Source organism: Pseudorasbora parva, chromosome 4, assembly GCF_024679245.1.
Source record: "Pseudorasbora parva isolate DD20220531a chromosome 4, ASM2467924v1, whole genome shotgun sequence".
NCBI lineage: Eukaryota > Metazoa > Chordata > Actinopteri > Cypriniformes > Gobionidae > Pseudorasbora > Pseudorasbora parva.
In genome coordinates, this window is record NC_090175.1 from 16,306,363 (window position 1) to 16,332,277 (window position 25,915).

At 37.9% G+C, this 25,915-nt stretch overlaps 1 protein-coding gene and 1 long non-coding RNA gene across 4 annotated transcripts in view; both read right to left on the reverse strand.

Annotated features, from left to right (window-relative positions):
• The window catches only part of LOC137073937 (uncharacterized), a 189,382-nt gene extending 174,293 nt beyond the window's left edge, over positions 1-15,089 (reverse strand). The window contains exons 1-2 of the long non-coding RNA XR_010904831.1: positions 14,960-15,089; positions 12,043-12,104 (exon numbers count right to left, since the gene is read on the reverse strand). This is a non-coding gene — a long non-coding RNA (uncharacterized lncRNA). The remainder of the gene's footprint in view (positions 1-12,042; positions 12,105-14,959) is intronic.
• A 1,245-nt stretch (positions 15,090-16,334) lies between these two features.
• Positions 16,335-25,915, reverse strand: part of arhgef7b (Rho guanine nucleotide exchange factor (GEF) 7b) — a 41,725-nt gene continuing 32,144 nt past the window's right edge. For 2 of the 3 annotated variants that reach the window (XM_067441071.1, XM_067441069.1), the window contains exons 11-22: positions 25,716-25,775; positions 25,403-25,549; positions 25,031-25,117; positions 24,409-24,487; positions 24,191-24,324; positions 20,629-20,850; positions 20,393-20,486; positions 19,906-19,995; positions 18,591-18,761; positions 17,831-17,930; positions 17,640-17,694; positions 16,335-17,525 (exon numbers count right to left, since the gene is read on the reverse strand). In XM_067441071.1, coding sequence (XP_067297172.1) covers positions 17,403-17,525; positions 17,640-17,694; positions 17,831-17,930; positions 18,591-18,761; positions 19,906-19,995; positions 20,393-20,486; positions 20,629-20,850; positions 24,191-24,324; positions 24,409-24,487; positions 25,031-25,117; positions 25,403-25,549; positions 25,716-25,775 — 1,362 coding nt within the window. In that variant the 3' untranslated portion in view covers positions 16,335-17,402. The remainder of the gene's footprint in view (positions 17,526-17,639; positions 17,695-17,830; positions 17,931-18,590; positions 18,762-19,905; positions 19,996-20,392; positions 20,487-20,628; positions 20,851-24,190; positions 24,325-24,408; positions 24,488-25,030; positions 25,118-25,402; positions 25,550-25,715; positions 25,776-25,915) is intronic. The other variant, XM_067441070.1, reaches the window with a different exon arrangement.

Below are 25,915 nucleotides of genomic sequence, written 5' to 3' on the forward strand. Positions count from 1 at the left end.
CTATTTTGCACAATAACCATATGAAAGAGAGCACCCGGTGTATGCAATGCGCCATAGCCGCTCGTCTTTCTTTCTGTTTTATTTATATATTTCATATTTTAAAGCACAACTACAGAGAATGATGGCAGTTTGTTCAGAGAGACGAGATAAGGCGTCTTGCAGTCCCACAGAACATGTCATTTTGAAACGATCACTATCCAGGTCCAGGGCAGAGGGCAGGAGTTCGGCATATAGGGCAACAGGTTTATAAAGGAGCTGAAGCTGAGAGGAAGCTGTCGGACTGTGAACAGTGTAAGTTCATTTACAAATGGACCTTGGTGGTTTTGGATTGCAAATGTTTGGTTCACTGTTAAAAATAAAGGTTCAAAAAGAGGTTTGGCTCCAGGTAATGCATTAAAAGGCATTGCAGGCAATTTCGGAGAGGCTAGCAATAGCCTTGAGAGTATTAGAGCCCCCTCTCCAGAAAGCCACACCTCCTTCAAAACACATGAACAAGCAAAGTCTGCAAAGTGTCATGACAGTGTTAAATTACCTCATGTCTAAAAAGTCCATATCGTACCGTTTGTAATAGATGGGTATCGCAATACTTTTCTAGTACCAGTATATCGTGCAACACTAGGTGGGATAAGCTGTTGTCTTTCAAACTTCCTCTGCACGCAATTGGATAGCACTACAACCAACCAGAGCAACGTGAAGTGGAGCTAGTTGATAGATTAAACTTTCACCGTATCCGGCCGAACACATCTTCCCTTTTTAAGAATGACTTCAGTGCCGTTCTTTGTTCTTTTCTCAGAGAAAAGCTTAACTCCAAGTCTTCCAGAGTCGCGGCCAAAGCTGATTCAAAAGACCGCCGCCGTTCGCCAGTTTCTGTGTTTACTAGAAGCATGCAAGCACAACTCGGCCGACGTCATTATGGCCCCGCCCACCGACTCTATATATGATGTGATTGGCCCAACCAGAATTTGTTTTTTACAGCTCAGGGGTCTCATAAAATGTTAAAAACTTTATAAAACTTTGCATAGATCTCATCCTAAAAGTGTATGTATGTACAAAAGCTAGATTTTGCGTACGCACAAAAAAATATTTGATTTATAAAACCATGCGTACACCAGAACCTGCGCAAACATCCCTTTATAAAGCACAGTCAGCAGCAGAATGTGTACTCCACTCTGTCTCTAAATTTATGTTTTTAACAAATAGACTGATCGTTAACACCTCCACAAAATCACAGAATTAATTTGTATGGGGAAATTGAAGACGAAAATGTTTGAACACATGCTTCTTCATTACGGTTTTGTAATGAACACCGTAACAGTTAATAGCTAGGAGGACTGAAGATGAGTAGCGAATGTGCTTCATGACTGTATTTGCAGACTTTGACATTTTATGATATATGTAGCCTACATTAAGGAAAATATTTCGTTTTACACTGTGTTGTGCAGTTCTCTAATAAACGCGTATTTCATGCTATTCTGTAGTAGGCTATCACATGTAGTCGCGCCATCTCCTCCTGCGCTCCCGTTGTGAACGATGTGACAGTAAGGCAGCGATATTTTATTTTAATACATTTTGAGCTACGTTTGGATTTTACTAGATGCATATAGCCTAAAACAATCAGCACAAATGACACTGTTGGATTTAATCTTCATGACAATGTGGCTATAACATATGAAATGGAGTGAAAATTAAATGTTATTAATTAATTCTTATAATCGTTCTTCTCACATTTATTTTCTACAATCTAACTTCAGTTCACAACCTCACCTAGCCTGACAAGCCAGACCCACATCAAGATGTTTGGTCTGGAAACTCACCATTGACAGGGCTCAATCCGAGGGGCGGGATAAACGGTTGTCTTTCAAACTCCCTCTGCACTCGATAGGATAGCGCTAGACCAACCAGAGCAAGATTAAGATGAAGCAGAGCTTGTTGATAGATTAAACATTCGCCGTATCCGGTCGGCTAAACTCATCTTCCCTTTTTAAGAATGACTTCAGTGCCGTTCTTTGTCCTTTTCTCAGAGAAAAGCTTAAAGGGGGGGGTGAAACACTCAGTTTCAGTCAATCTCATGTCAATCTTGAGTACCTATAGGGTAGTATTGCACCCTTCATATCTCCGAAAAGTTTAGTTTTATTATATTTATAAAAGAAATATGGGCTGTACCGAGTCTTTCCGGAAAAAACCGAGCGCCTGGAGGCGTATCGTGTGGGCGGAGCTAAAGAATGACGAATGTGCAAAGCGGTGACGTCCTCAAGCGTGGAGGAACCCTTCTATCGATCTCAGCTAATAGATATGATCCAGAATCTAATTCGGAGGCTGAAATAGAAACAGCAACACCAGGACGTCCGTCTCTGTGGTATGTACTGTATTTAGTGCCCTGTCAACATTTGTGTGTGTTTACTCGCAGTTTATGAGGACATGATTCGGTTTATAGATTATTGTATGCGACTAAACCTAAGCAGTAGCAAGCAAAACGGTTTTGCACGTCAGACTAGTGTAACGTTATACATAGAACAGCAATGGAGTAACCGTTAGCGCATTTGAATGACGAAGCACGCGATCGTGTCGTTTACTGATGTTTACTCACGCGGCGATAGCCAACAGCACAGACATTTGAAGCAGTTTTACTCACCGGCTGCTTCCAAAGCAGGACCGAACCTTTATCGCTGGGACCGCTCCGTCAAAAACACACTTCTTGGAGTGTGGAGATCCACTTTGCGATGCGACTGAAGCAATGTTGTGAAGCTTCCCATCATTTCTGCGTTCAAATCGGTTCAAATGCAGCGCTGCCTTCCCGGAATGCTGTGATGAAGTGTTGAAGTCGCTTAATGTCAAAGTGGAGGAATGAAGTGGATCGCGGCGCAGACTATAACCGACATAAGTGTTCACGGACGACTGGATCTGCAGCTGAGAGAGTGTTTATGTGCGTGCATTTCCTCTCTCACTCGCCACGCGCGCGCACCCTACCGGGAGAAGAGCCGTATGGCCCATACAAGGACCTTCCGATCTTTTAACGTCAAGCCGAGCCATACTCGAAAAAAACTCTCCGAAACTTGTGAGAAACCGGAAGGAGTATTTTTAACACAGAAATACTCCATCAAACGTCCTACATTAGTTTTTTTTAACTTTGTCTATGTTTAGGATGGGAATCCAAGTCTTTAACAGTGTAAAAAGCTCAGTATGCATGAAACAGCTTTTCACCCCCCATTTAACTCCAAGTCTTCCAGAGTCGCGGTCAAAGCTGATTCGAAAGACAGCTGCTGTTCGCCAGCTTCTGTGTTTACTAGAAGCACACAAACGCAACTCTGCCGTAGTCATTATGGCCCCGCCCACCGACTCTATACACGATGTGATTGGCCCGGCAAGAGTTTGGCATTTACAGCTCAGAAGTGTATTGAGAGTTGCTAGACGACACTCGCGGCAGATTATATTTGCTACCGCTAGGGTGCGTCTAGATTTCTAGACTAGTGAAGGGGCACATTATCAGCGTCATCATGAATACTAACTTAAATTTTGGTAATGTTTCCACACTAAGCTCATTATCATGAAGTTTCTGTATCTGTATACTGTGCAAATAGCAATAGACAATAGATGCTATTTACACCAAGTGCAAAAGCTGATTCTATTTCAACTCAAAAAGTTATAAATTCTATTTACACTCAGTGGAAATAGCATATTTTCTTAAAGATAATTTCTATTTAAGCACAAATAGTGATATATGCTATTTACACCAAGCAAATGCAATAATAACAATTTGTAATTATAGCAATAATAAATGTAAATGATTATATTTATTACTTAACCATCTGGTGCTCTTTGTTAAGGGGTTGCATTGGTTGTCGGACACCTAAAAAATAAACTTCCTCCACCCCAGTAAAACCAATGCAATTTATTTTTCTTCAATAATATTTTTTCTTTTTAATTTTGTATTTTGAGATGATTTGATGGTATTTTTTAATATTTATGCAATAATTATTGTCTATTTTTGCCATTTAAAATTATTAAATTATTATTATTATTATTTTAATTTTATATATCAGTATTTTAGGTTAAAAAAAATATTTGAAGACAGATTAGCTTTTTTTTAACTTTTGGAATTATTTAAGAAATTATGCAACCATGGGTGTAATCCACTAGACAGATCTCTATATGGAGGGGCTTGTGAATTCCCTAGTTCACTTTTCAACACACTTTTTATGTCATGTAATATATTTTTTTAGATGGATTTGAATATATATTTAAAAAAAATATAACATACTATTTTTATAAAAAATAGTTCGAATTTTTTTTTCTGTAAATTTGTGTTTTTGCAGATTTCCCATTCATTTCCTATGGTGGTCATTTTTGACCGAAGAGCACAAGTGGGGGTATTTTTTTGTACAACCACTTAGCATGCTCGAATCATGCCCTCAATTTTGTTTTGTGTTAACATACCTAATGTTAGAAAAGTCTCCAAGTTTCATATCATTCTGATGAAGATGTGTTTTTTAATAATTCAAAATGTGGTTCATAGGTTCAGTTTTTCATGGGTGTGAGCGTGTGTATAAGTGTGCATGTGTGTGTGAGTGGCTGTGTCAATATGTTTGATGTTCAATTGATGTTTTAGAGTGTCATCTATATACTTCTGTGTGTTTTTCAGCATTGTGGCCGATTTGTAGATTGTACACACAAATATTCAGAGAATTTTTGTGGTTTTGCCTATTTCCCATTCATTTCCTATGGTCGGTCATTTATGACTGAAGACAATGAACGCTGCTTTTTTTTAACGACCAATTAGCATGCTCGAATCATGACCCAATTGTTTTATGTGTTTACATACCTAATGCTAAAAAAGTCACCAAGTTTCATATCATTCCGATGAAGCTGTGATTTTTAACATTTTAAAACAGAAAAATGACCGAAGAACACCAGAGAGTTAAATTATTAAATGGATGCCATCTTAATGGTACAATAAAAGCCCTCCCTACACCAATCCCTAACCCTACCCAACAAATGCTTTTATTATTATTAAAAAAAATTGTTAGGCACTTTATTTCCACATTAAGAACATTTTCTTAATTTTGATTGATGTCTAATGCCATTTCACTGTTAAAGAGCTGGATTCCCACATGGCCAAAGTTTCAAAATTCTTTGTCTGTGCCAAACACACTCTTTCAGGGTTCATATAAGTTTCACAATGTTGGTTTTTTTCCCGTATATTTATTTATTTATTTATTTATTTATTTATTTATTTATTTATTTATTTATTTATTTATTTATTTATTTATTTACAGGGACAGTGCATATTAATAAACATTTCTGTCAATATGCCAGAGTTAGCCAAAAGGCTATTTGGCCCTGCATGAAGTCATAAAGTGCAAAATTCCTTGTATGGGCAGTTCTCCAGAAGAGCGCGTGCACACATCAACCTGAGCGAGAGCAAGAGCGCCCATTGCATCGATCAGCTTCGTTCGCATAGGACTTGCTTGAGAAGGAGGATTTGTGTTTTTGTAAAAAAAATTACCAAAAAAATTATTGACAAAATCAATAACGTCACCAAAGAAGTGTGTTTTTGGTTGTGAGAGAAAGATAACCTTGATCAGCTTCCCAAACAACCCATTGACTTTCCATCCAGAAATCTCCTTAAAATCACTGGGGTCTTTACCCAAAACCCCATGTGTTCACATATCGAATACATATACTCTCTTTAGCCTTTCGCCTCGGTGGAAGGGTTAACAGAAACCAAGCGAAACACGTAAGACAGCAGTCAGGGGTAAATCAGACGTTTGTTCCAGACAAAAGAGACAGGAGCGAGCACAAAGGTGTTCTTCATTTACCTGCCTGTCGTTAAGAAAAACGGACTCTGCACTGAGTTATCGCAGCGTTTGATCTGTGCGTTAAAAGATGGATTAGATGCTCTTTTATGCGTTTTATGAGTCTTTGTATTTATGTAAGAATATTCAGCAGTAGACAAAGGTGACTGATCCATTATTCATCTGTGGACTAAGGCAGGTCTGGCAGTTTGAAAAGAGGCTGGCATTTGAGCTTTTTCACCAACATCTGCAAAATTATATGCTTTCCATTGTAAGTCAATGAAGGGCAGTCAGCGTCCATAAAAGAATGAAATTTCACCTGTCACTTTTATAAGGCCTAGAGTATACAACCTTAACCCTCTGGTGGCATAAATGGAACGGAGACAGAGCTTTTTGTCTTTCATCTAGCTTTGTTCAGTCTAATGGGGTTTAAGACCTGATTTCAAGAATTGTTTAAACGCAAGTTCTTAGTCAAGCAGGAATACAGAGTAGGCCACCATGGTATAGAATCAACTTTTTAGCCTGCGCTTGACGTATTTAAACATGACTGAAATCAAATCATGGACTTAAGTGTTTGGTCTCATACATTTTACTACAAGAACTAAGCTACTATATCTCACGGTCAACATGATTTCACCATGTGCATTTTTGAATGATCTTGGAACAACATTCCAATCAACCAATCAGATTTGAGGAACACATTTAGAGTTTATGTCAGGTTACCTATCATTTCCTAGCCTGACAAGCCTGACCCACATCAAGATGTTTGGTCTGGAAACTCACCATAGACAGGGCTGAATCCGAGGGGCGGGATAAACGGTTGTCTTTCAAACTCCCTCTGCACTCGATAGGATAGCGCTACAACCAACCAGAGCAACGAAGGTGAAGCAGAGCTTGTTGACAGATTAAATATTGGCCGTATCCGGTCGGCAAAAGCCCGAACACATCTTCCCTCTTTAAGAATGACTTCAGTGCCGTTCTTTGTTCTTTTCTCAGAGAAAAGCTTAACTCCAAGTCTTCCAGAGTCGCGGTCAAACCTGATTCAAAAGACCGCCGCCGTTCGCCAGTTTCTGTGTTTACTAGAAGCACGCAAACGCAACTCGGCCGTCGTCATTATGGCCCTGCCCACCGACTCTATACACGATGTGATTGGTCTGGCAAGAGTTAGGGGAATACAGCTCAGAAGGGTATTGAGAGTTCCTAGACGACACTTGCGGGCAGATAAAATTTGCTGCCGCTAGGGTGCGTCTAGATTTCTAGGCTAATCATTTCCATCTGATTTTTATAAGTTATGGCTAGGGTTAGGTTTAGGGGTAGAGATAGGGTTCAGACTACATTTTCAGACAGTAACAATGTTGATCCAGGAACATGACTTTCTTGGCAAAATCACAGTGACCTACATTCACAATGCCAGTAGTGGACGGGTGGTTGACAAGGTGTTGCTAGGCAGTTGCTAAGGTGAGTGGCTTATGGGGTTTTGCTAACCCCGCATTCACACGGGGCGTAAGCGTCAACGCTTCCCATTTACTTTGAATGGGTGACATCATCCGTTGCCGAACTGAATTGTGGGTTCCGTCACGTCGCTTCACTCGCGTTGCAAGCGGCAGAAGTTGAAGATTTCTCAACTTTTCAAGCGCCAGCGCAGGCATCATCCAATTAGATTGCCGTATGCAAATATCCTAGAGCAGGCGCTAGCCAATTGCGTTCATTACTGCTCCGTGAACCATCCAGACGCAGCTCCCGGACCAGTACGTGATATTCTTCCCACTGTCTGCGCTTTTTTAGGATTGAATATAACCAACAGCTTCGAGCACCTGTGCAGTGCACTGACAACAAATACACGGGCAATCGCATTCGCACATACAACCAAATTGGCATCCATTTCGTCTCACAAACTAGCTGTCAAAAAAGGGTTTTTTTTGTGCTGGGTTGTGGTCCAAGCGGCAAGTAAGTTAATGTGATTGGCTGTTGTCACTATGACAATTGCGTCAGCACCAAGCTTCAGCCACGCCCTCCATCATTAACGCCTACGCCCCGTGTGAACACACCGTAAGTGTTTGCTAGGGTGCTCTGGGTGATTGCTTACTATCCCAAGTCTATTCTGGTGCATATGGCTTGGGTCTGTCCATTAGTGAAAGTCTATTTAATTTTTAGGTTTTACTCATTTTATTATCTACCAGGTGAAATTTTTTTAGTTTAAAGTATAAGCATTGGATCTTAGTCACATTACATGTCAAATTACACACAGTCTACAGGTCCTTCTCAAAATTAGCATATTGTGATAAAGTTCATTATTTTCCATAATGTAATGATAAAAATTAAACTTTCATGTATTTTAGATTCATTGCTCTCCAACTGAAATATTTCAGGTCTTTTATTGTTTTAATACTGATGATTTTGGCATACAGCTCATGAAAATTTGCATATTTTATCAGACCAATAAAAGAAAAGTGTTTTTAATACAAAAAAAATTAAACCTTCAAATAATTATGTTCAGTTATACACTCAATACTTGGTCTGGAATCCTTTTGCAGAAATGACAGCTTCAATGCGGCGTGGCATGGAGGCGATCGGCCTGTGGCACTGCTGAGGTGTTATGGAGGCCCAGGATGCTTCGATAGCGGCCTTAAGCTCATCCAGAGTGTTAGGTCTTGCGTCTCTCAACTTTCTCTTCACAATATCCCACAGATTCTCTATGGGGTTCAGGTCAGGAGAGTTGGCAGGCCAATTGAACACATTAATACCATGGTCAATAAACCTTTTACCAGTGGTTTTGGCACTGTGAGCAGGTGCCAGGTCGTGCTGAAAAACCAAATCTTCATCTCCATAAAGCTTTTCAGCAGATGGAAGCATGAAGTGCTCCAAAATCTCCTGATAGCTAGGTGCATTGACCCTGCTCTTGATAAAACACAGTGGACCAACACCAGCAGCTGACATGGCACCCCAGACCATCACTGACTGTGGGTACTTGACACTGGACTTCAGGCATTTTGGCATTTCCTTCTCCCCAGTCTTCCTCCAGACTCTGGCACCTTGATTTCTGAATGACATGCAAAATTTGAGCAACAATCCAGTGGTGCTTCTCTGTAGCCCAGGTCAGGCGCTTCTGCCACTGTTTCTAGTTCAAAAGTGTCTTGACCTGGGGAACGCGGCACCTGTAGCCCATTTCCTGCACACGCCTGTGCACGGTGGCTCTGGATGTTTCTACTCCAGACTCAGTCCACTGCTTCTGCAGGTCCCCCAAGGTCTGGAATCGGTCCTTCTCCACAATCTTCCTCAGGGTCCGGTCACCTCTTCTTGTTGTGCAGTGTTTTTTGCCACACTTTTTCCTTCCCACAGACTTCTCACTGAGGTGCCTTGATACAGCACTCTGGGAACAGCCTATTCGTTCAGAAATTTCTTTCTGTGTCTTACCCTCTCGCTTGAGGGTGTCAATGATGGCCTTCTGGACAGGGTCGGGTCGGCAGTCTTACCCATGATTGCGGTTTTGAGTAATGAACCAGGCTGGGAGTTTTTAAAAGCCTCAGGAATCTTTTGCAGGTGTTTAGAGTTAATTAGTTGATTCAGATGATTAGGTTAATAGCTTGTTTAGAGAACCTTTTCATGATATGCTAATTTTTTGAGACAGGAATTTTTGGTTTTCATGAGCTGTACGCCAAAATCATCAGTATTAAAACAATAAAAGACCTGAAATATTTCAGTTGGTGTGCAATGAATCTAAAATATATGAAAGTTTAACTTTTAGCATTACATTATGGAAAGGAACTGTATCACAATATGCAATTTTTTTTTAGAAGGACCTGTAAACATCTTAGGTCAGGTCGAAGTTTTACAGACAAAACCAATTAGACAGACACATTTTTAATGTTTTGAAACACTACAAATAGATATTACAAAAATATTTTTGCAATGTCTTATTTACCTGGTAGAATAGTTTAACAAGTAAAAATACCTGAGTAAGACAAAATACACATTTTAAAACCTCTTCATATCTCTTGAGCTTTTATAAAAGGTAGGGCTGTGAATCTTTCACTTTCAGAAAAAAAGGTACAGTGCTGTCACTGGGGCGGTACCCTAAGGTACAAAAGTGAAAAGGTACATCTTTGTACCTTATTAACCCCTAAATGGTACATAATAGTACCTTAAAAGGTACATAGCAGAACTTTAAGAGTAAGAATTAGTACCTTAAAGGTACATATTAGTACCTTTTCAGTTTTGTACATTAGGGTACCGCCCCAGTGAAAGCAATGTACCTTTTTTTCTGACAGTGTTGGGTATAGGCACCTGGTTGATAGACAAACTGTGTGCACTTATTTCAGTGATGTTAATGTTGTAGTTACTTTAGCAGTTTCTTTAGTATGTTCAGTTAAATGACATCAAGTTAGATGGCATGTATCATTCATCAGAACTGTGCGTATGCATTTTAGACACTTACAAATGTGTTTGCTCCGTCCATGCAATAAATGTGCATCTTTGATTAAGCAAGGTTTTACTTCAGCTGCTCAGGTATGACCCATTTCCGTAAAACTTCAGTATTTTATTTGATTTGATATAAATGAGCAATGGAGGAAGTGCGTGCGCAATCCAGTGAAGGCGGTAAAGAGCAAGCGCTTGACTTTGAAGGAGAGCTGTGAGGGCGCAGATGACGCAGCACAATGTCTCTATTAATTTCACACACGTAGTAGACATAATGTTTATTTTAAAGCACTGAATCGTTACACTCTAAAAAATGCTGGGTTAAAAACAACCCAAGTTGGGTTGAAAATGCACTAACCCAACAATTGGGTTGATTTTACCCAACGGTTGAGTTGTTTTAACCCAGCGGTTGGGTTAAATGTTGCTTAAGACAACCCAATGGCTGGGTTAAAACTACTCAGCCATTGGGTTAAAACAACCCAATTGTTGGGTTAGTGCATTTTCAACCCAACTTGGGTTGTTTTTAACCCAGCATTTTTTAAAGTGTATCGAGGCCGGTGGAGTGCGGCTCTTACATTAAAGGTGCAGTAAATTAATTGAAAATGACAATAAAGACATACAATGTTAAAAAAAGATTATATGTCAAATAAATGCTTTTCTTTCTATTCCACTATGTTTCCACAAACATATTAAGCAGCAAAACTTCAAAATTGATAATAAATGTTTCTAGATAATCAAATCATGATTTATAACGGATAATGTGACACTGAAGACTTTGCCATCACAGGAGTAAATTACATTTTAAAATATATTAAAATATATTTTTTATTATTAGTTTTTACTATAATTTTGATTAAATAAATGCCCCCCTGGTAACCATGAGAGACTTCATTTAAAAACTTTCAAATACATTCTGACCCCAAACTTTCTAACAATAGTACATCATTTTGTTTTCATAGACATACAATTAAATATGTTGTCTATCCTGACTAAGGATGTGACAAGCACAATGTATTGTGTGAGTAGAAATGGAAGTGACACTTGCCCTTGTGTATGACACAATATGTAGAATATATTTTTTAGAGGCCATTCATCACTGTCTGACAGTCTATGTACAGTCAGTGTAGCTGGGAATTTGATTTGGTTAACACAATTAAAACTTTTGAGACACACAGAGCGGCTCAATTAAGTGACATTTAACATTTTCTGCATCTCTGTGCCGTTCTCTTCAGTTCTCTAGGCTTTGTCCTTATGTAAATGTGTCCTAAACGTCAGTCTTTCTCAAAATGTCAAAGTCGCCTCAGTTCTTACACAAAAGAACAACCTGCCTTCTTCTGCATGAGCCTCAGCCAGTGATTAAATCTCCCACAATGCCTTGCTGTCCCTGAGGATTGTGAGTCTTTGGAAGCGTTTGGTGCGAGTCATTGTTTGCCATAATAGGGTGGAGGTGGAAGTAGCGATGTTGGAAGAACAGATGTGAGACATACACAAGAGGTTCTGCCACACCTGCACAGCAGCCCTGTGGGTTGAAATATTGCTGTGCCAACATCTCTAACAATGCTAAAAGCATGAACACACCAGAGACATTTTCATCATAATCCAGATATTCTCTCTTACAATACAAATAAATAAAAGAAACAGCAGAAGAGACGTCAAGCCAGGAATTTAGATTGCAAATGAATATTGAGTTTAGTCGGAGAGACGGTACTGAAATAATGCATTTTCTCCTTTCTGTCTTTACAGGAATAACTTGATGTGGAGAGAAAGTAAGAGAAACATTTGAACACCCCTCACATTATGTGTACACAAAAAATAGGATACAAAATCCACCCACTTCTCTTGAGTTTCAGCCTTTTTGTTCGGCAGCTTCCATCTGCATCTGTTGCCATCTCTGCCCTGGATTACCACAGACAATGGGAATGAAACAATAGAGGAATTAACAGAAAGAAGGTTTGTGCCATGTCTGTTCTGTGGGCAGTGTCTAGAGGGCTTGGGCTGTATTTTCTAAATGAACAGCTGAAGTTTGCCATCCCACTGTAAAAGACCAGTCGTCAACTGACGTTCTTCCAGTAATATTAATATAACTGTTGATAGAAATAGATTTGTTGAAAGTTAGTCTGCTAATGAAACATTACTACTTTTTAAAAATGGTTCAGAGAATATTCAAAAGTATGTCTTGATTCAAATTTACATTGAATTTCATTGAGACAGCAATGATTCCATTAAGGCCGATCACATGCAACAAGACAATAGCATTTTACTGATATTCTGTCTTTTAAAAGTGAACAAGGCATATGTTAGTAAACGGCCATTGTTATGGTTGGCTAACACTATAGCATAGGAAACAATATCAGCACCCACTCACTAGCGCTTGAGTAAAGTCATCATACTCTGTGGAAAACATGTCACATTATATCCTGGAAAATAAAATGAATTATGTCTAACATTTTTTAGTTGTATGCACACATTATAACCCTCATCATCGCAGTGAAAATAACATTTTAAAACAGAATTTAAAAAAAATACTTTGTTGAGCCAACTGTTGCTTTACTTACAGCCATTCATCTTTAACTTTGCACACCTAGATTCAAATTCTGTGGTGAGCGCCAATAATCTCTTCAAGTATATCCACAGATTTTCTATCAGATTGAATGTATTAGTTAACTTTAAAGTGCCTATTATGGCATTTGAAAGGTTCTCATTTTTGTTTTGGGAGTTCCCAATAACAGGTTTAAGTTTAAATCATTATAGGGGCTCTTTAAAATCTAAATTGTGATTTTATGATGATTTACTCACCCTCAACTAAGCCATCCTAGGTGTATACGACTTTCTTCTTTCTGATGAACACAGAGTTATATTAATAAATATCATGACGATTTCAAGCTTTATAATGGCAGTGAATGGGGCCCACGAGTTTAAAGCTCAAAATCCATCCACCACTAAAAGAAAAAGCATAATTGGTCTGACGTATGATGTCAGACATAAAGCGTAAGCATTTCGAACTGTGAGACGTTAAACTTTCTGCACATATTGAATACTGCAGGCGGTATGGCGGAAGCTAGATATTTTACAGATTATTCTGGATGTTTTTCTCACAAAAACCCATCCATTTGCTTCAGATGGCCTTTACTATACCTTTATTACCTCTTGACTGATTCTTGAACCTTATGCTTAAGAATCTGCTGATACTGCACGAAATCCATGCAACCCTCAACTTTAACAAGGTTTTCAGTACCTGTTTGCCACACAGCCCCAATGCATGACGGACCGTAAACCAAAAGGGAGCAGGTTATTCTCCTGGATCGCTGTTCTTTTTCCACTATACAAAGTGCTTCTGGTTGTGAACAAAAAAGCTCTATGTTAGTTTCTTCTGTCCACAGCACATTATTCCATAATGATTCTTGTCCAGATGAGCATTTGAATACCTCAAATCACTTTTGAGCTGTTCCTCACTCAAAAAAAATTATTACATGATGCTGTTCACATTATTTAAGTAACTCATCTTGATTTAACAGGTTTCTGGTTCAAATGTAACTGCTTCATGATATATTGACATAAAACCGTTACTCTTTGACATAATGTTTTTATTTTCAGATAACATGATTCAATCAAGTAACCCGAACAAACTGGACATTCACTTCCCATCATGCTTTGCAAATGGGGCTGAATTTGGAGAGTAAATGTTTAAATATAGTGCTATTTTATGCATTTTTAACAAGATGAGAAAATAGAGACAATGTTTAATGTTGGTATTTAAAATTTTGTGTTAAAATTTTTAAATAATTAAACAAAAATTAAAACAATTGTGTTTCCACTGTGGTGAAGTGTAGTGACACAATTGGCTGTATGGCTGTAATTAAAGCAAAAGGTGGCTCTGTGAAGTATTAAATCAGGGGACTGGTGACTTTTCCAATCCTGTTATTCTAGTTTTTAGATGTTTTATAATCATTCACACTGTAAAAACAAACAAACAAACAAAAAACATGTTGTATCAACATAAGTTTTTGCATTGCTTTAACTATCAAAATAACATGCAAGTTGATAATTTAAAGGGGGGGCACTCAGTTTCAGCCTTCATATCTCTGAAAAGTCTTTAGTTTTATTATATTTATCAAAGAAATATAGGCTGCACCGAGTCTTTCTGGAAAAAAACGAGCGCCTGGAGAAGTATCGTGTGGGCGGAGCTTAAGAATGACGATCGCGCACAAAGCGGTGACGTCCTCAAGCGTGGATAAGAAAATGCTACCCAGATTCAACGAATACAGATATGATCCAGAATCAGATCCGGAGGCTGAAATAAATTGAACAGGAGAAGCAACAACAGCAGGACGTCCGTCTCTGTGGTATGTACTGTATTTAGTGGCCTCTCACCATTTGTGTGTGTTTACTCGCAGTTTATGAGGACATGATTCGGTTTATGGACTATTGTATGCGACTAAACCTAAGCAGTAGCAAGCAAAACGGTTTTGCACGTCAGACTAGTGTAACGTTATACAGAGAACAACAATGGAGTCCGTTAGTGCATTTGAATGAAGAAGCACGCGTTGTGAGAACGCTAGGTTTATGTTTGTGTGGTTTTACAATAAACAAACTGACACCTATATTGGTCAACTAAACAAATGTACTTAAACACACACCATAGATCGCATGCTCCATTGATAAATTAAGTAACGTATACACGATCGTGTTGTTTACTGGTTACTCACACAACGATAGCCAACAGCACAGACATTTGAAGCAGTTTTACTCACCGCCTGCTTCCATAGCAGGACCGAACCTTTATCGCTGGGACCGCTCCGTCAAAAACACACTTCTTGTTGATTTGGTGAAGTCCTGTGACAGCAGTGACCGTGGAGATCCACTTTTGCGACACGACTGAAGTGGTGTTGTGACGCTTCTCGTCATTTCTGCGTTCAAAACGGTTCAAATGCAGCGCTGCCTTCCCGGAATGCTGTGCGGGTGAATTAAAGTCGTTTGACTTCACCCATAGGAATAAAGTGGAGCGCGGCGTGACAGAAGTGTTCACGGACGAGTGAATCTGCACCTGAGAGCAGTGTTTATGGGGCGTGCGTATGCTCTCTCGCCTCTAGTCACACGCACGCGCACCTTTCCGGGAGAAGAGCCCGTACGGCCCATACAAGGACCTTCCGCTCTGTCGACATAAAGCGGACCCATCCTCGAAAAAAAACTCTCCGAAATTTGTGAGAAACCGGAAGGAGCATTTTTGACACAGAAATACTCCATCAAACGTCCAACATTAGTTTTTGAAACTTTGTCTATGTTTAGGATGGGAATCCAAGTCTTTAACAGTGTAAAAAGCTCAGTATGCATGAAACTGCATTTCACCCCCCCCCCCCCCCCCCTTAAGGCAAAAGTAGTGTAGAATGTTTTAAAATGTCATCTTCTCTTTGATGATGAGGGTTATAATGTGCATACAACTTATATATATATATATATATATATATATATATATATATATATATATATATATATATATATATGTGTGTGTGTGTGTGTGTGTGTTTTACAGGATGTAATATTTTCCCTGGGTATGATGACTTTAGGCACTGTTTGTGTTTTGAAAACATTATATCCATATGAAGCTCTCTGACATCTACAGACAAAACATTATGAATTGAAAATCATTGACAGATTGATCATTGTTTGTGACAGTTGGCCGCTGCTTCATCGGTCAAAACTTTCTTTGTAAACTCGCTTCTGGCTTCATTACACTGTGCCTTGTTTTACAAAACAATTTTGTAATACTCAGATGCAATATAAACTTGTAATTCTGACTTTTTTCTTAAAAAAGTTATAGTCTAATTCTCAGGGAAGAAATACAGATTTTTTTCTCAGAAATACGAGTTTCTCACAAAAGGCAAATGTCAGCCGTGAAGGGACCGAATGTCTATGTTCTGATGAATTGCTCTGAAGGCAGTAATATACAAATATATATTTTCCCACGTAACGTCAAACTGTTTTAAGCTATGGAACTTCCAGAATATTTTAATGGTACAAATACCTCTTAGTAGGCCTATATGTCAAAAGAACAAGGCAAATTTGATTTCTCATGTCACTAATATAGAGCAAGAAAGGAATGAGGCAACGCATATGCCTTTCAAAGAGTCACAGTAAGAATTTGTATTTATTTATTTGAATCAGCAAGAAATATAGAGTAAGATAGAGAGAGTGCTTTGGGAAGAGAAAGTAGTCGAGGTTATCTGAAAATTTCACAATACACAGTAATTTTGCAGTAGACAATATTTCATTTAAATACATAAATTAGACAGACAACATAGAAGACTCGTAATCTGTCAGTTGCTAACCACAGATTCAGTGTTAAATTTAAAATAAATCTTGCATACAGTTTTCTTACAAAGGTTTTTTGAAATGCCGACAGAGCTAGAAATGCTGACAAAATTCTGGAAATCTCTTTCCAAAAAGGCACATTTCTGAGCATTAAATACAATAAAGGATTATTTCTGTACAAAAACGAAAATCTGTGAACGCACAATCAGGGTTAAAAGACCATAATAAAAGTAAAAAAAGATACAAGCTGTAAGGTGCAAAAGATCAACCGGACGAAATTAAAACTGAGGTTATTGTAAAAGCAACATTGAAATGTAATCATTTAAGACTAGTTCCCTCAGATTTGTCTCCAGTATTGCATTGAAAGGTTTTCCATTGGAAAAATTCGACTGAATGTCATCACTTATTGAACATATTGGCTAATGATTCTGAAAGTCAGAGGACGCAGGCAGTGATGAAGACCTGGCAACATTTGTAGGTACAGTGTGTCTATCATCCCTGAGACTCCCAGTTTTAGACTGGAAACCAATGACATCTGTGACGGTGAACTAAATGATCAAACGGCAAGGTTTTTTTGGCAGCTTTGCCAGACCACACCTGATCCTGTAGAGATGAGAAGTACATTTCTGATAGATGATGTCCAACCTCAATACATTTCCTCATATCATTAGCATATCTGAAAATGGGTTCAACTAGATACTTGGCACTGGCAAACAAAAAAGGCTTAAAAGGATCAGGTTTTTAAAAAAGGCATAATACTGTGACTGAGGGGATCAAGTCCAATTTTGTCACAATATTTACAAGTATTTTTGGTCAGGACTTAGGACTACACTGAACACACAATTATCAGATGCGGTTTTCATTTTCATAAAAGCACAGAAGGGCTCACAAATTAGTTTCGTCCCAGGATGGGTCGTTCATGCTCTTTAACACTTTCCTGACAATCTTCTCCAGCTCTTTCCGTGCCTTTTGTTCTTCTTCAAGAGTTCGCTTCATTCTCTTGTTGTCCTAATGATGTAAAATCAGAGCATCCGGGTCACGGCACCAGATTTTGACTTTCAACGACATGGCATCACATTTAAGAATAAACAAAACACATTTGTGTGTGGCATGTGTACTGACCTGCTTAAGTTCTTGTACCTCATCCCTTAAGGCATAAACTGTATCCACCAGACTCCTGCAATGAAATCATCATGAACAGCCACTGAGACCTTTTCATATGCATAAATCATGATAGATTAGCCTGAATGACAACGTAGCAATATTTTAATAGTAAATAAATAGGTAAATTAGACACAAAGCTGTGATCATACCTTTCTTCGATTACGGTTTGGCCATTGCTCTTCGTCTCTTCCACAATGATTTTCTCCTCCTCAGGAAAAAGCATATGTGGGCCTGACTCCTTCCTTGATCCTGAAAGAAGTTTGACAGTGTAAGGTTAACAACTGAACTGCAACTGGTTAACAGACTATATCAAGTGTACCAGTGTTATTTTAGCATCATTGAGATACTACAATAGGTTTGATTCAGATTTTCAACATCTATTATCATTTTCACTTAAAAGTTTTAGTAATCAGCATGTATGTTTTCGCCATTTTTAGTTGTTTAGTAGTAGGGATGCACAATATATCAGCCACCGTATCGGTATTGGCTGATATATGTTCATTTTTAATGTTACTGTTATCACCCCGATAATACATTTGGCCGATATATTAAAGCTGATAAATAATGGATTATTTCTTTCATCTTAGACATTTCATATGCACTCTGTTTGCCATAATGGTTTTGATATTTTATAATTTTTTATTTCAGTTTTAGTAAACTATAGTAACCCTGAATTGCACAGATATTTTAGGATGGGGCCCTATTAATTGTGAAGCCTCTGTCCTATGAAAGCCATGGAACAAAAAGCAGTGAAAACATCTTTCTTGCGCTTTCATGTCAAACATCTCTTCAATATATTCCCAACTGCAAAACTTATATTTAAGCACTCAAAAAGAGTGCTTAAAAGTGTCACTTTCAAATGCAAAGAAAAGAAAACGCAGACGTGTATACACGAGCAGCAGCTCTTACGGGACATAGAACCAATTCTGTTTGTGTGAGTTATCCATATAGTGTCATAGTCCGAGTCTTCGGATTGGTCAGAGGAGGGAAATCCGCTGCTACGACAACCCACAGCATCCACATACGATTGGTCAACTTCAGCCAGCACATGATTATGCATCAAATCAGTGCCCTGCCATGCTAATTAGGGATGGGGATCAAACCAATCATATTGGAGAGGACGGGTGGGTTGAGAGGATGGACCAACCAAGAGGAGTAAATTGAGGGAGAGCCCATGACGCCCAATAAATTATATATAAGTGACAAAATGAAATAAAAATATAACAGAAAGCCATAATAATGGTGGGACAACATAAAGGGGTGAAAAATAAATGAATAAAGGAAGGGAGAAGAAAAGAGACAAAGATGTTTGTTAAGAGCAGAAATTATTATAAGTGTTCAACATAGTGGTAGAGAGTTTAGTCAACATACATGTATAGCGAATGCCACAAGAATTCAGAAAAGATGTTGCAGTAAGTTGCAGACATAACTAAGAATGTTTATCAGAGATTTCAGGACAGATGAAGGTGTTTTGTAGAACTTAAAATATGGCCCTTCTAGCCCAAATACAATACCATTTAAAAGTTTGGGATTGTGTTTGGTGTTTTTGAAAGACCCTTATGGCTCGATGTATTTGATCAAAAATACTGTAAAACAGTACTATTGTAAAAGTATTACTGGACCACAAAACCAGTCATAACAGTCAATTATTTTGAAATTGAGATTTGTACATCTCATGAGAGCTGAATAAATAAATTTGTTAGGGTAGGACTATATCTAGAAATCTAGAATCTGAGGATGCAAAACAGTCTAAATATTGAGAAAATCGCCTTTAAAGTTGTAAAAAAATATCATCATGGAACATGATCTCTACTTAATATCGTAATGATTTTCGGCATAAAAGAAAAATCGATAATTTTGACCCATACAATGTATTGCCACAAATATGTTATAAATGACTTATAACTGGTTTTGTAGTCCAGGGAAACATTTATCGTGTTATATAATGTTTTTCTAGATTCTTTGATCAATAGAAAGTTTTTACTGTCACTTTTGATCAATTGACTGCATAATTGCTGAATACAAGAATTAATTTCTTTAAAAAGGAAAAATACTACTGACCCCAAACATTTGAACAGTAATGTGTATTTGAGAAAGAACTTGAAAACACATTTAAATTGTGACAACTGATGGTATTATGTGGGATACATTCTTCACTCCCTCATTTCTTCAATGCATATGAAAAATCAGAAGAGAATGCATGAGACGGGTAAAGACTACATACTTGAGTTGAGTGTTTGCCGTGTTTTAGCACTTGTGCAGTATGCTTCGATCACTTTCAGGATCTGAGCATCCTCTTCCAGAGCTGCAGTGCCTTATGGGAAACAAGAAGAGCACAAAAGATGTCAGTGACCAGGTAGCATAGTGAGATTATTGTAAAGGGACAGTGTCTTCTTAGACAAAGAAATGCCCTCCGAGACGGATTTAAATCTGATCACTCAAACCACTTTAGAAGGTTGTTTGTGTTTGCTGCTCTCTTTCCTATTGAAATTAGCTGCTTCCGTTGACGTGAACGTGAGCAGTTAAATTCAGGAATTGAAGATATCGGATTTATATCCGTTTTGCGAGACACATTTATGTGACCAAGTGTTTATGGAACTGTTTTAGCAAATGAGATCCGAATCAGTAAAAACACATGAAGTGACCAGGTGTAATCAGGCCCTAACAGAACTTGAATTAAATACTTTTCATTATTTAATAGTGTGCCATACTTTTTCTCACAGCAAACTCCTCATCAGATGGCTTCCTCTCAGGTTTTCTTTTGGGCAGGAGGTTCTTCCTACTTTTGGGGCTTTTACTGAGATCCTGAAGACATGCAGAAATTAGATGCAAACATCCAAATAAAATAAAAAAGAGTGCAGAATGTATCATATATAGATCACTGTACACATATCAGTTTATAGCTAGTCTTCATTTAGAGATGCTGTTGATGTGTTATAACATATACCTCTTTGTAACACAATGCAGCTGAGGGTTTTAGGGGTGGTGCAGGTCGGAGACAGCTGAGACTCCAGGGCTTCTGTGTTTTGGGGGGTTCAAGGGGCCCCCACATCATCCCACTGTGAGGAGTTCCAAGTGAAGAGAGATGAGGAAGAGTGTGGTAAACTGGAGATCCGCTTACACCGCGATTCTCTGAGTGCCTGGACGGGGTGAGAGGGTGAGACGGCAGCTGAAAGGGAAGGAGGAGAAGATCAGACGAGTGACACTGAATTTCAGTCATTTTTAATATAGATACGAGTCTGAAAAGATTTCTAACTTTTTGAAAGAAATTATTACTTTGATTCCACAAGGACTCATTAAATTGATTAAAAGTGTCTTTAGCCGCTTTTCTATTACCCTTCAAATTGCGCAAAATTGAAATTGCAAATTGAAGATACACCCAATGGATGCGCCAATTTTGCAAAAACTCCAATATATGGCAAAAAAAGTTATTACGCTCTCATGAGGTGTTTTTTTCATTCAATTGTGTCGTAATAACGAGATGTTTTTAACAGCATCTTTTATACATTAAAACAACATATATTTTCTCTTAATAAGGACTTAACTTAAAATACGTAACTTAATAATGACGGACCCTGATGCAGCCACAAGTAATATCAAAATTAAGCCTACTGTAATTAAGACATATTCAAGAAATGTATTAAAACAGAAAGATGCTATTATTTCAGTCTTACTTAAAGGGGGGGTGAAATGCTGTTTCACGCATACTGAGCTTTTTACACTGTTATAGACTTGGATTCCCATCCTAAACATAGACAACGTTTCAAAAACTAATGTTGGACGTTTGATGGACTATTTGTGTGTTAAAGATACTCCTTCCGGTTTCTCACAAGTTTCGGAGAGTTTTTTTCGAGTATGGCTCGGGTTGACGTTAGTAAGTGCGGAAGGTCCTTGTATGGGCCGTACGGGCTCTTCTCCTGGTAGGGTGCGCGCGCGTGACTAGAGCGAGAGAGGAAAGGCACGCCTATAAACACTCTTTCAAGGTGCAGATCCAGTCATCCGTGAAAACTTCTGACACGCCCTATGGTCTCGCCGCGCTCCAGTTTATTCCTATGAGTGACGTCGAGCGACTTCCAACGCTTCAGCACAGCATTCCGGGAAGGCAGCGCTGCATTTGAACCGATTTGAAAGCAGAAATGACGGGAAGCTTCACAACATCGCTTCAGTAGCGTCTAAAAGTGGATCTCCACCGTTCACTGCTGTCAGGACTTTACCAAATCATACCAAAGAAGTGTGTTTTTGACGGAGCGGTCCCAGCGATAAAGGTTCGATCCTGCTTTGGAAGCAGCCAGTGAGTAAAACTGCTTAAAATGTCTATGCTGTTGGCTATCGTCGCGTGAATAAACATCAGTAAACGACACGATCGCGTGCTTCGTCATTCAAATGCGCTAACGGTTACTCCATTGTTGTTCTATGTATAACGTTACACTAGTCTGACGTGCAAAACCGTTTTGCTTGCTACTGCTAAGGTTTAGTCGCATACAATAGTCCATAAACCGAATCATGTCCTCATAAACTGCGAGTAAAGACACACAAATGTTGACAGGCCACTAAATACAGTACATACCACAGAGACGGACGTCCTGCTGCTGCTGTTTCTCCTAATTTATTTCAGCCTCCGAATTTGATTCTGGATCATATCGCCTCCAGACGCTTGTTTTTTTCCGGAAAGACTCAGTACAGCCCTTTTTCTTTTATAAATATAATAAAACTAAAGACTTTTCGGAGATATGAAGGATGCAATACTACTCTATAGGTACTCAAGATTGACATGAAATTGACTGAAACTGAGTGTTTCACCCCCCCCTTTAAAAACCGAGTAAACAGGCCAGTTACACACGTCAATCCATTCCAGACGATCTTGGTTTGCTTTTTTATTTAATATACAGGCAATTAGTTGATGAAACGCATAATTAAAATACAATTTATACAAAACGGAAAAAAAAATTTAAGAACGACTTTGTAGAAAATAAAACTCGAAGTGGTCAAAATCATGTTTGACCCCAAGTCTCCTGACATATTGCGAATCTTACTCATGCTGCTCACTTTTCATAATCAACATAAGAAATTAAAATAATAATATTATAGGCTAATATTTAGGCCTAAATGTAGCCTATTTAGTTTCATAGTTAGGCTATATTTTCTTTTACCCACGGCCGATGAAGGTGCCGGCAGTTTTTTTTTTCTTCTTTCTTTCTTTAAGACAGCGGAAACAGCTCACAATACTCCATCATTTTTAGCAATACAGATAAGTTCAAGAGATAATTATAAACTATAAACTGTTTTTTCTTTCATTTGTGGATTCGGGTAATGGATTATTTTGCATGCACTCTCTCCATTTCTTCATTTGAAAAAATTATTTAGTTTATTAAACGCAAAGTTTTTCATTTCAAAAGCATTTCTAAATTCAGTTCATCTAACAAACAAACGTTCAAGCCAAAATAACCAAGTGGTAAAAAAAACCTCTGCATTACCACAATGCAAATTTAAACATTTTGCTGTTCTCTATATTTGACAATGTGTCACAATAACCTGGCGTGCATAAAAAGTCGATCATTCTTTACAGATGGCGCGGCATGTTTGGACAGAAGAAGAGACAAAGTTCTTTATTAAACTCATAAAAGACAATAGAATTTCAGGAATACTAGATTCTAAACACAAAAATACCACATTATCATGAAGATCTTGAAGCAGATCTGAAGGAGAAACACACAAACACATATACGTGCTGCTAAAGTAGCCTGTAGTGGGGCTTTCTTTGCCATTAATGTTTGGATAATACACACATCTCCATTCAATAAAAATAATGGCTAGTGCGGTGGATGGGATTTACAAACTTACCAAAGGTGCCATCATTTTTGGAATGACCTATCTCGAGAGGAAAATAATACGTTTTAGACGCATAACTGCGGCTAATGGAAACACTGTAATTTCGCAATCGTTTTTTTATCAACATTTAGAAAATATCGCATACGTTTTGCGCAAATCTGTAATGGAAACGCGGCTAGTAAAGACATTTATAACATTCCAAAATATTTATATTTCAATTAAATGATGCTCTTTTGAAATTTCTCATTATAAAAATCCATACAAAATATTTTTTCACGATTTTCACAAAAAGTTAAGCAGCACAATTTTCAATGCTGATCAAAATAATAATAATAATAATAATATTAATAATAATAATAAATGTTCCTTGATCATCAAATCATCATATCAGAATGATTTCTGAAGGATCATGTGACACTGAAGACTGAAGTAATGATGCTGAAAATTCAGCTTTGCGTCACAGAAATAAATTACATTTCATAATGTATATTAAAATAGAAAACAAATATTTTACATTGTAATAATATTTCACCATATTAATGTTTTACTATATTTTTGATCAAATAAATGCAGTCTTGATGACTTTTGAAGTATTTTCTTTCAAAAACATTAAAACTTCTTACTCACCCCAAACTTTTGAATGATACTGTATGTGTTTGTGGAAAGTACATGTTTCTCACCGTATGGCAGGGTACATTCTGTGGTTTCAAGTTGCTGGTTGAAGTGCGTTTGGTCTGCTGGTGTAGATGATCCACCCAGTCCTGAAGATCTTGCTGGTTATTACAGATTACCTGGATCCGCTCTATCATATTTCCTGAATGCAAAAACATCATACTGCTCAATCGACTTACAATATTAACATGTAAAACCTATGAGGACAACTGGCCGGGAAACTTACCAGATATTTCAAACGCATTTTTTGTGGTGTCGCTGTCCTCAATTTTATTAAGAGCCATTCCAGTCAGAGGAAGTTTCCCCTGTGCAAGTCAATCAACCAATAAGCCATCAACATTTTGTAGCATACATGACCGAATAAACAACAGAGATTCGTTCTGATAGGGTAATATATGAGACAAAAGCGTAATAATAGAATCATATCAATCCTGAGATCCAGTCGCTACAGGATTTTGCAATCTTTGATGAAATGCGAATTAATAGAATTTATTAAATTCCTTACTTTGAATTTAATTTACTGGCTATTAATATTTTTTTTTAATTTAACAAATGCAATCATGTAAAAAACGACATTAAAGCAATAGTCAATATTATAACTGTTAAATTGTCAAAACATGAAATAACCCTAACCCATTTAAAATATACAGTGTATACAATTTGGTATTTTCTGGAAAAAAAGCCTTCTTATTATCACACACAATAACACTCTTAGTACCCTTAATAGCACTAATACTAACTACAAAAATACATAACGGTTGCTGGTGGGTTTTCACTGCAACACAATAAAAAAGTAACAAATATTACCACACATTTTTTAAGGTAAAACTGCCAGCGAAATCATTTACCTGGTAGATGAAACCACTCATTCGAGGACTGGCAGACAACATGAGAAGAATGTGAGGAAACAGCAGGAGATATCGCTCGTTTTTCTCCTGAGGAAGCAGGATATTACAATAAACATTTCATTTTGAGTTTACTATTTATATTTAATTGCATTTTTAAAAAAACTGCATCTTTTATAATACTCTTATTAATATGGATGATATCTGTTTTTTAATCAGGGGTCCATAAAGAAGATATTAAACTGTTTGAAGATGTTACAAGCTATTTACCAACCAATCATCTGTTAACTACTTTAATGTAAATATAGCTTGTTATATTGGGTGTTCCTGATGGTTGGTGGAATGCTTAAAGATAGGTCATTTGATAACATTCACCTCAGAGCCGTGGTTCTGGATGAGGACTTGAGACATGTAGAGAACAGAGCCCAGGGTCTTAATGCCCTCCCCTTCCCAGCCCCGAATAGACTCCATCAGAATCTGCAGCTCAAGTTCCTTCCTCTTCCTCACTTCCTGACACTGGGCCTGAAGACACAACAACAAAAAACACACACAAATAAGCTCAGCATCCCATTCTAAAAGATAACATATCTCAAAAAAAAAACAGCTCATCATCATTTCACACATCTTTCATGCTTACATACTGGTGAAAATCAAAGGAAATCCATGATGTTGACCTTATGATACTCACAGAGAGATTTTTAAACACTGTCATGCTCTTCTGAATGTCTGGATAATCTGGATGAAGCGCCTGGGCAGAACAAAGGAATAATGTGAGTGAATTAAACTGGTTTACTGTATAGTCACTGTAAATTAATACTTTTATTCAGCAAGGTCACAATAAATCGATCAAAAGTGACAGTAAAGGCATTTATAGGCCCGGTTTCAGAG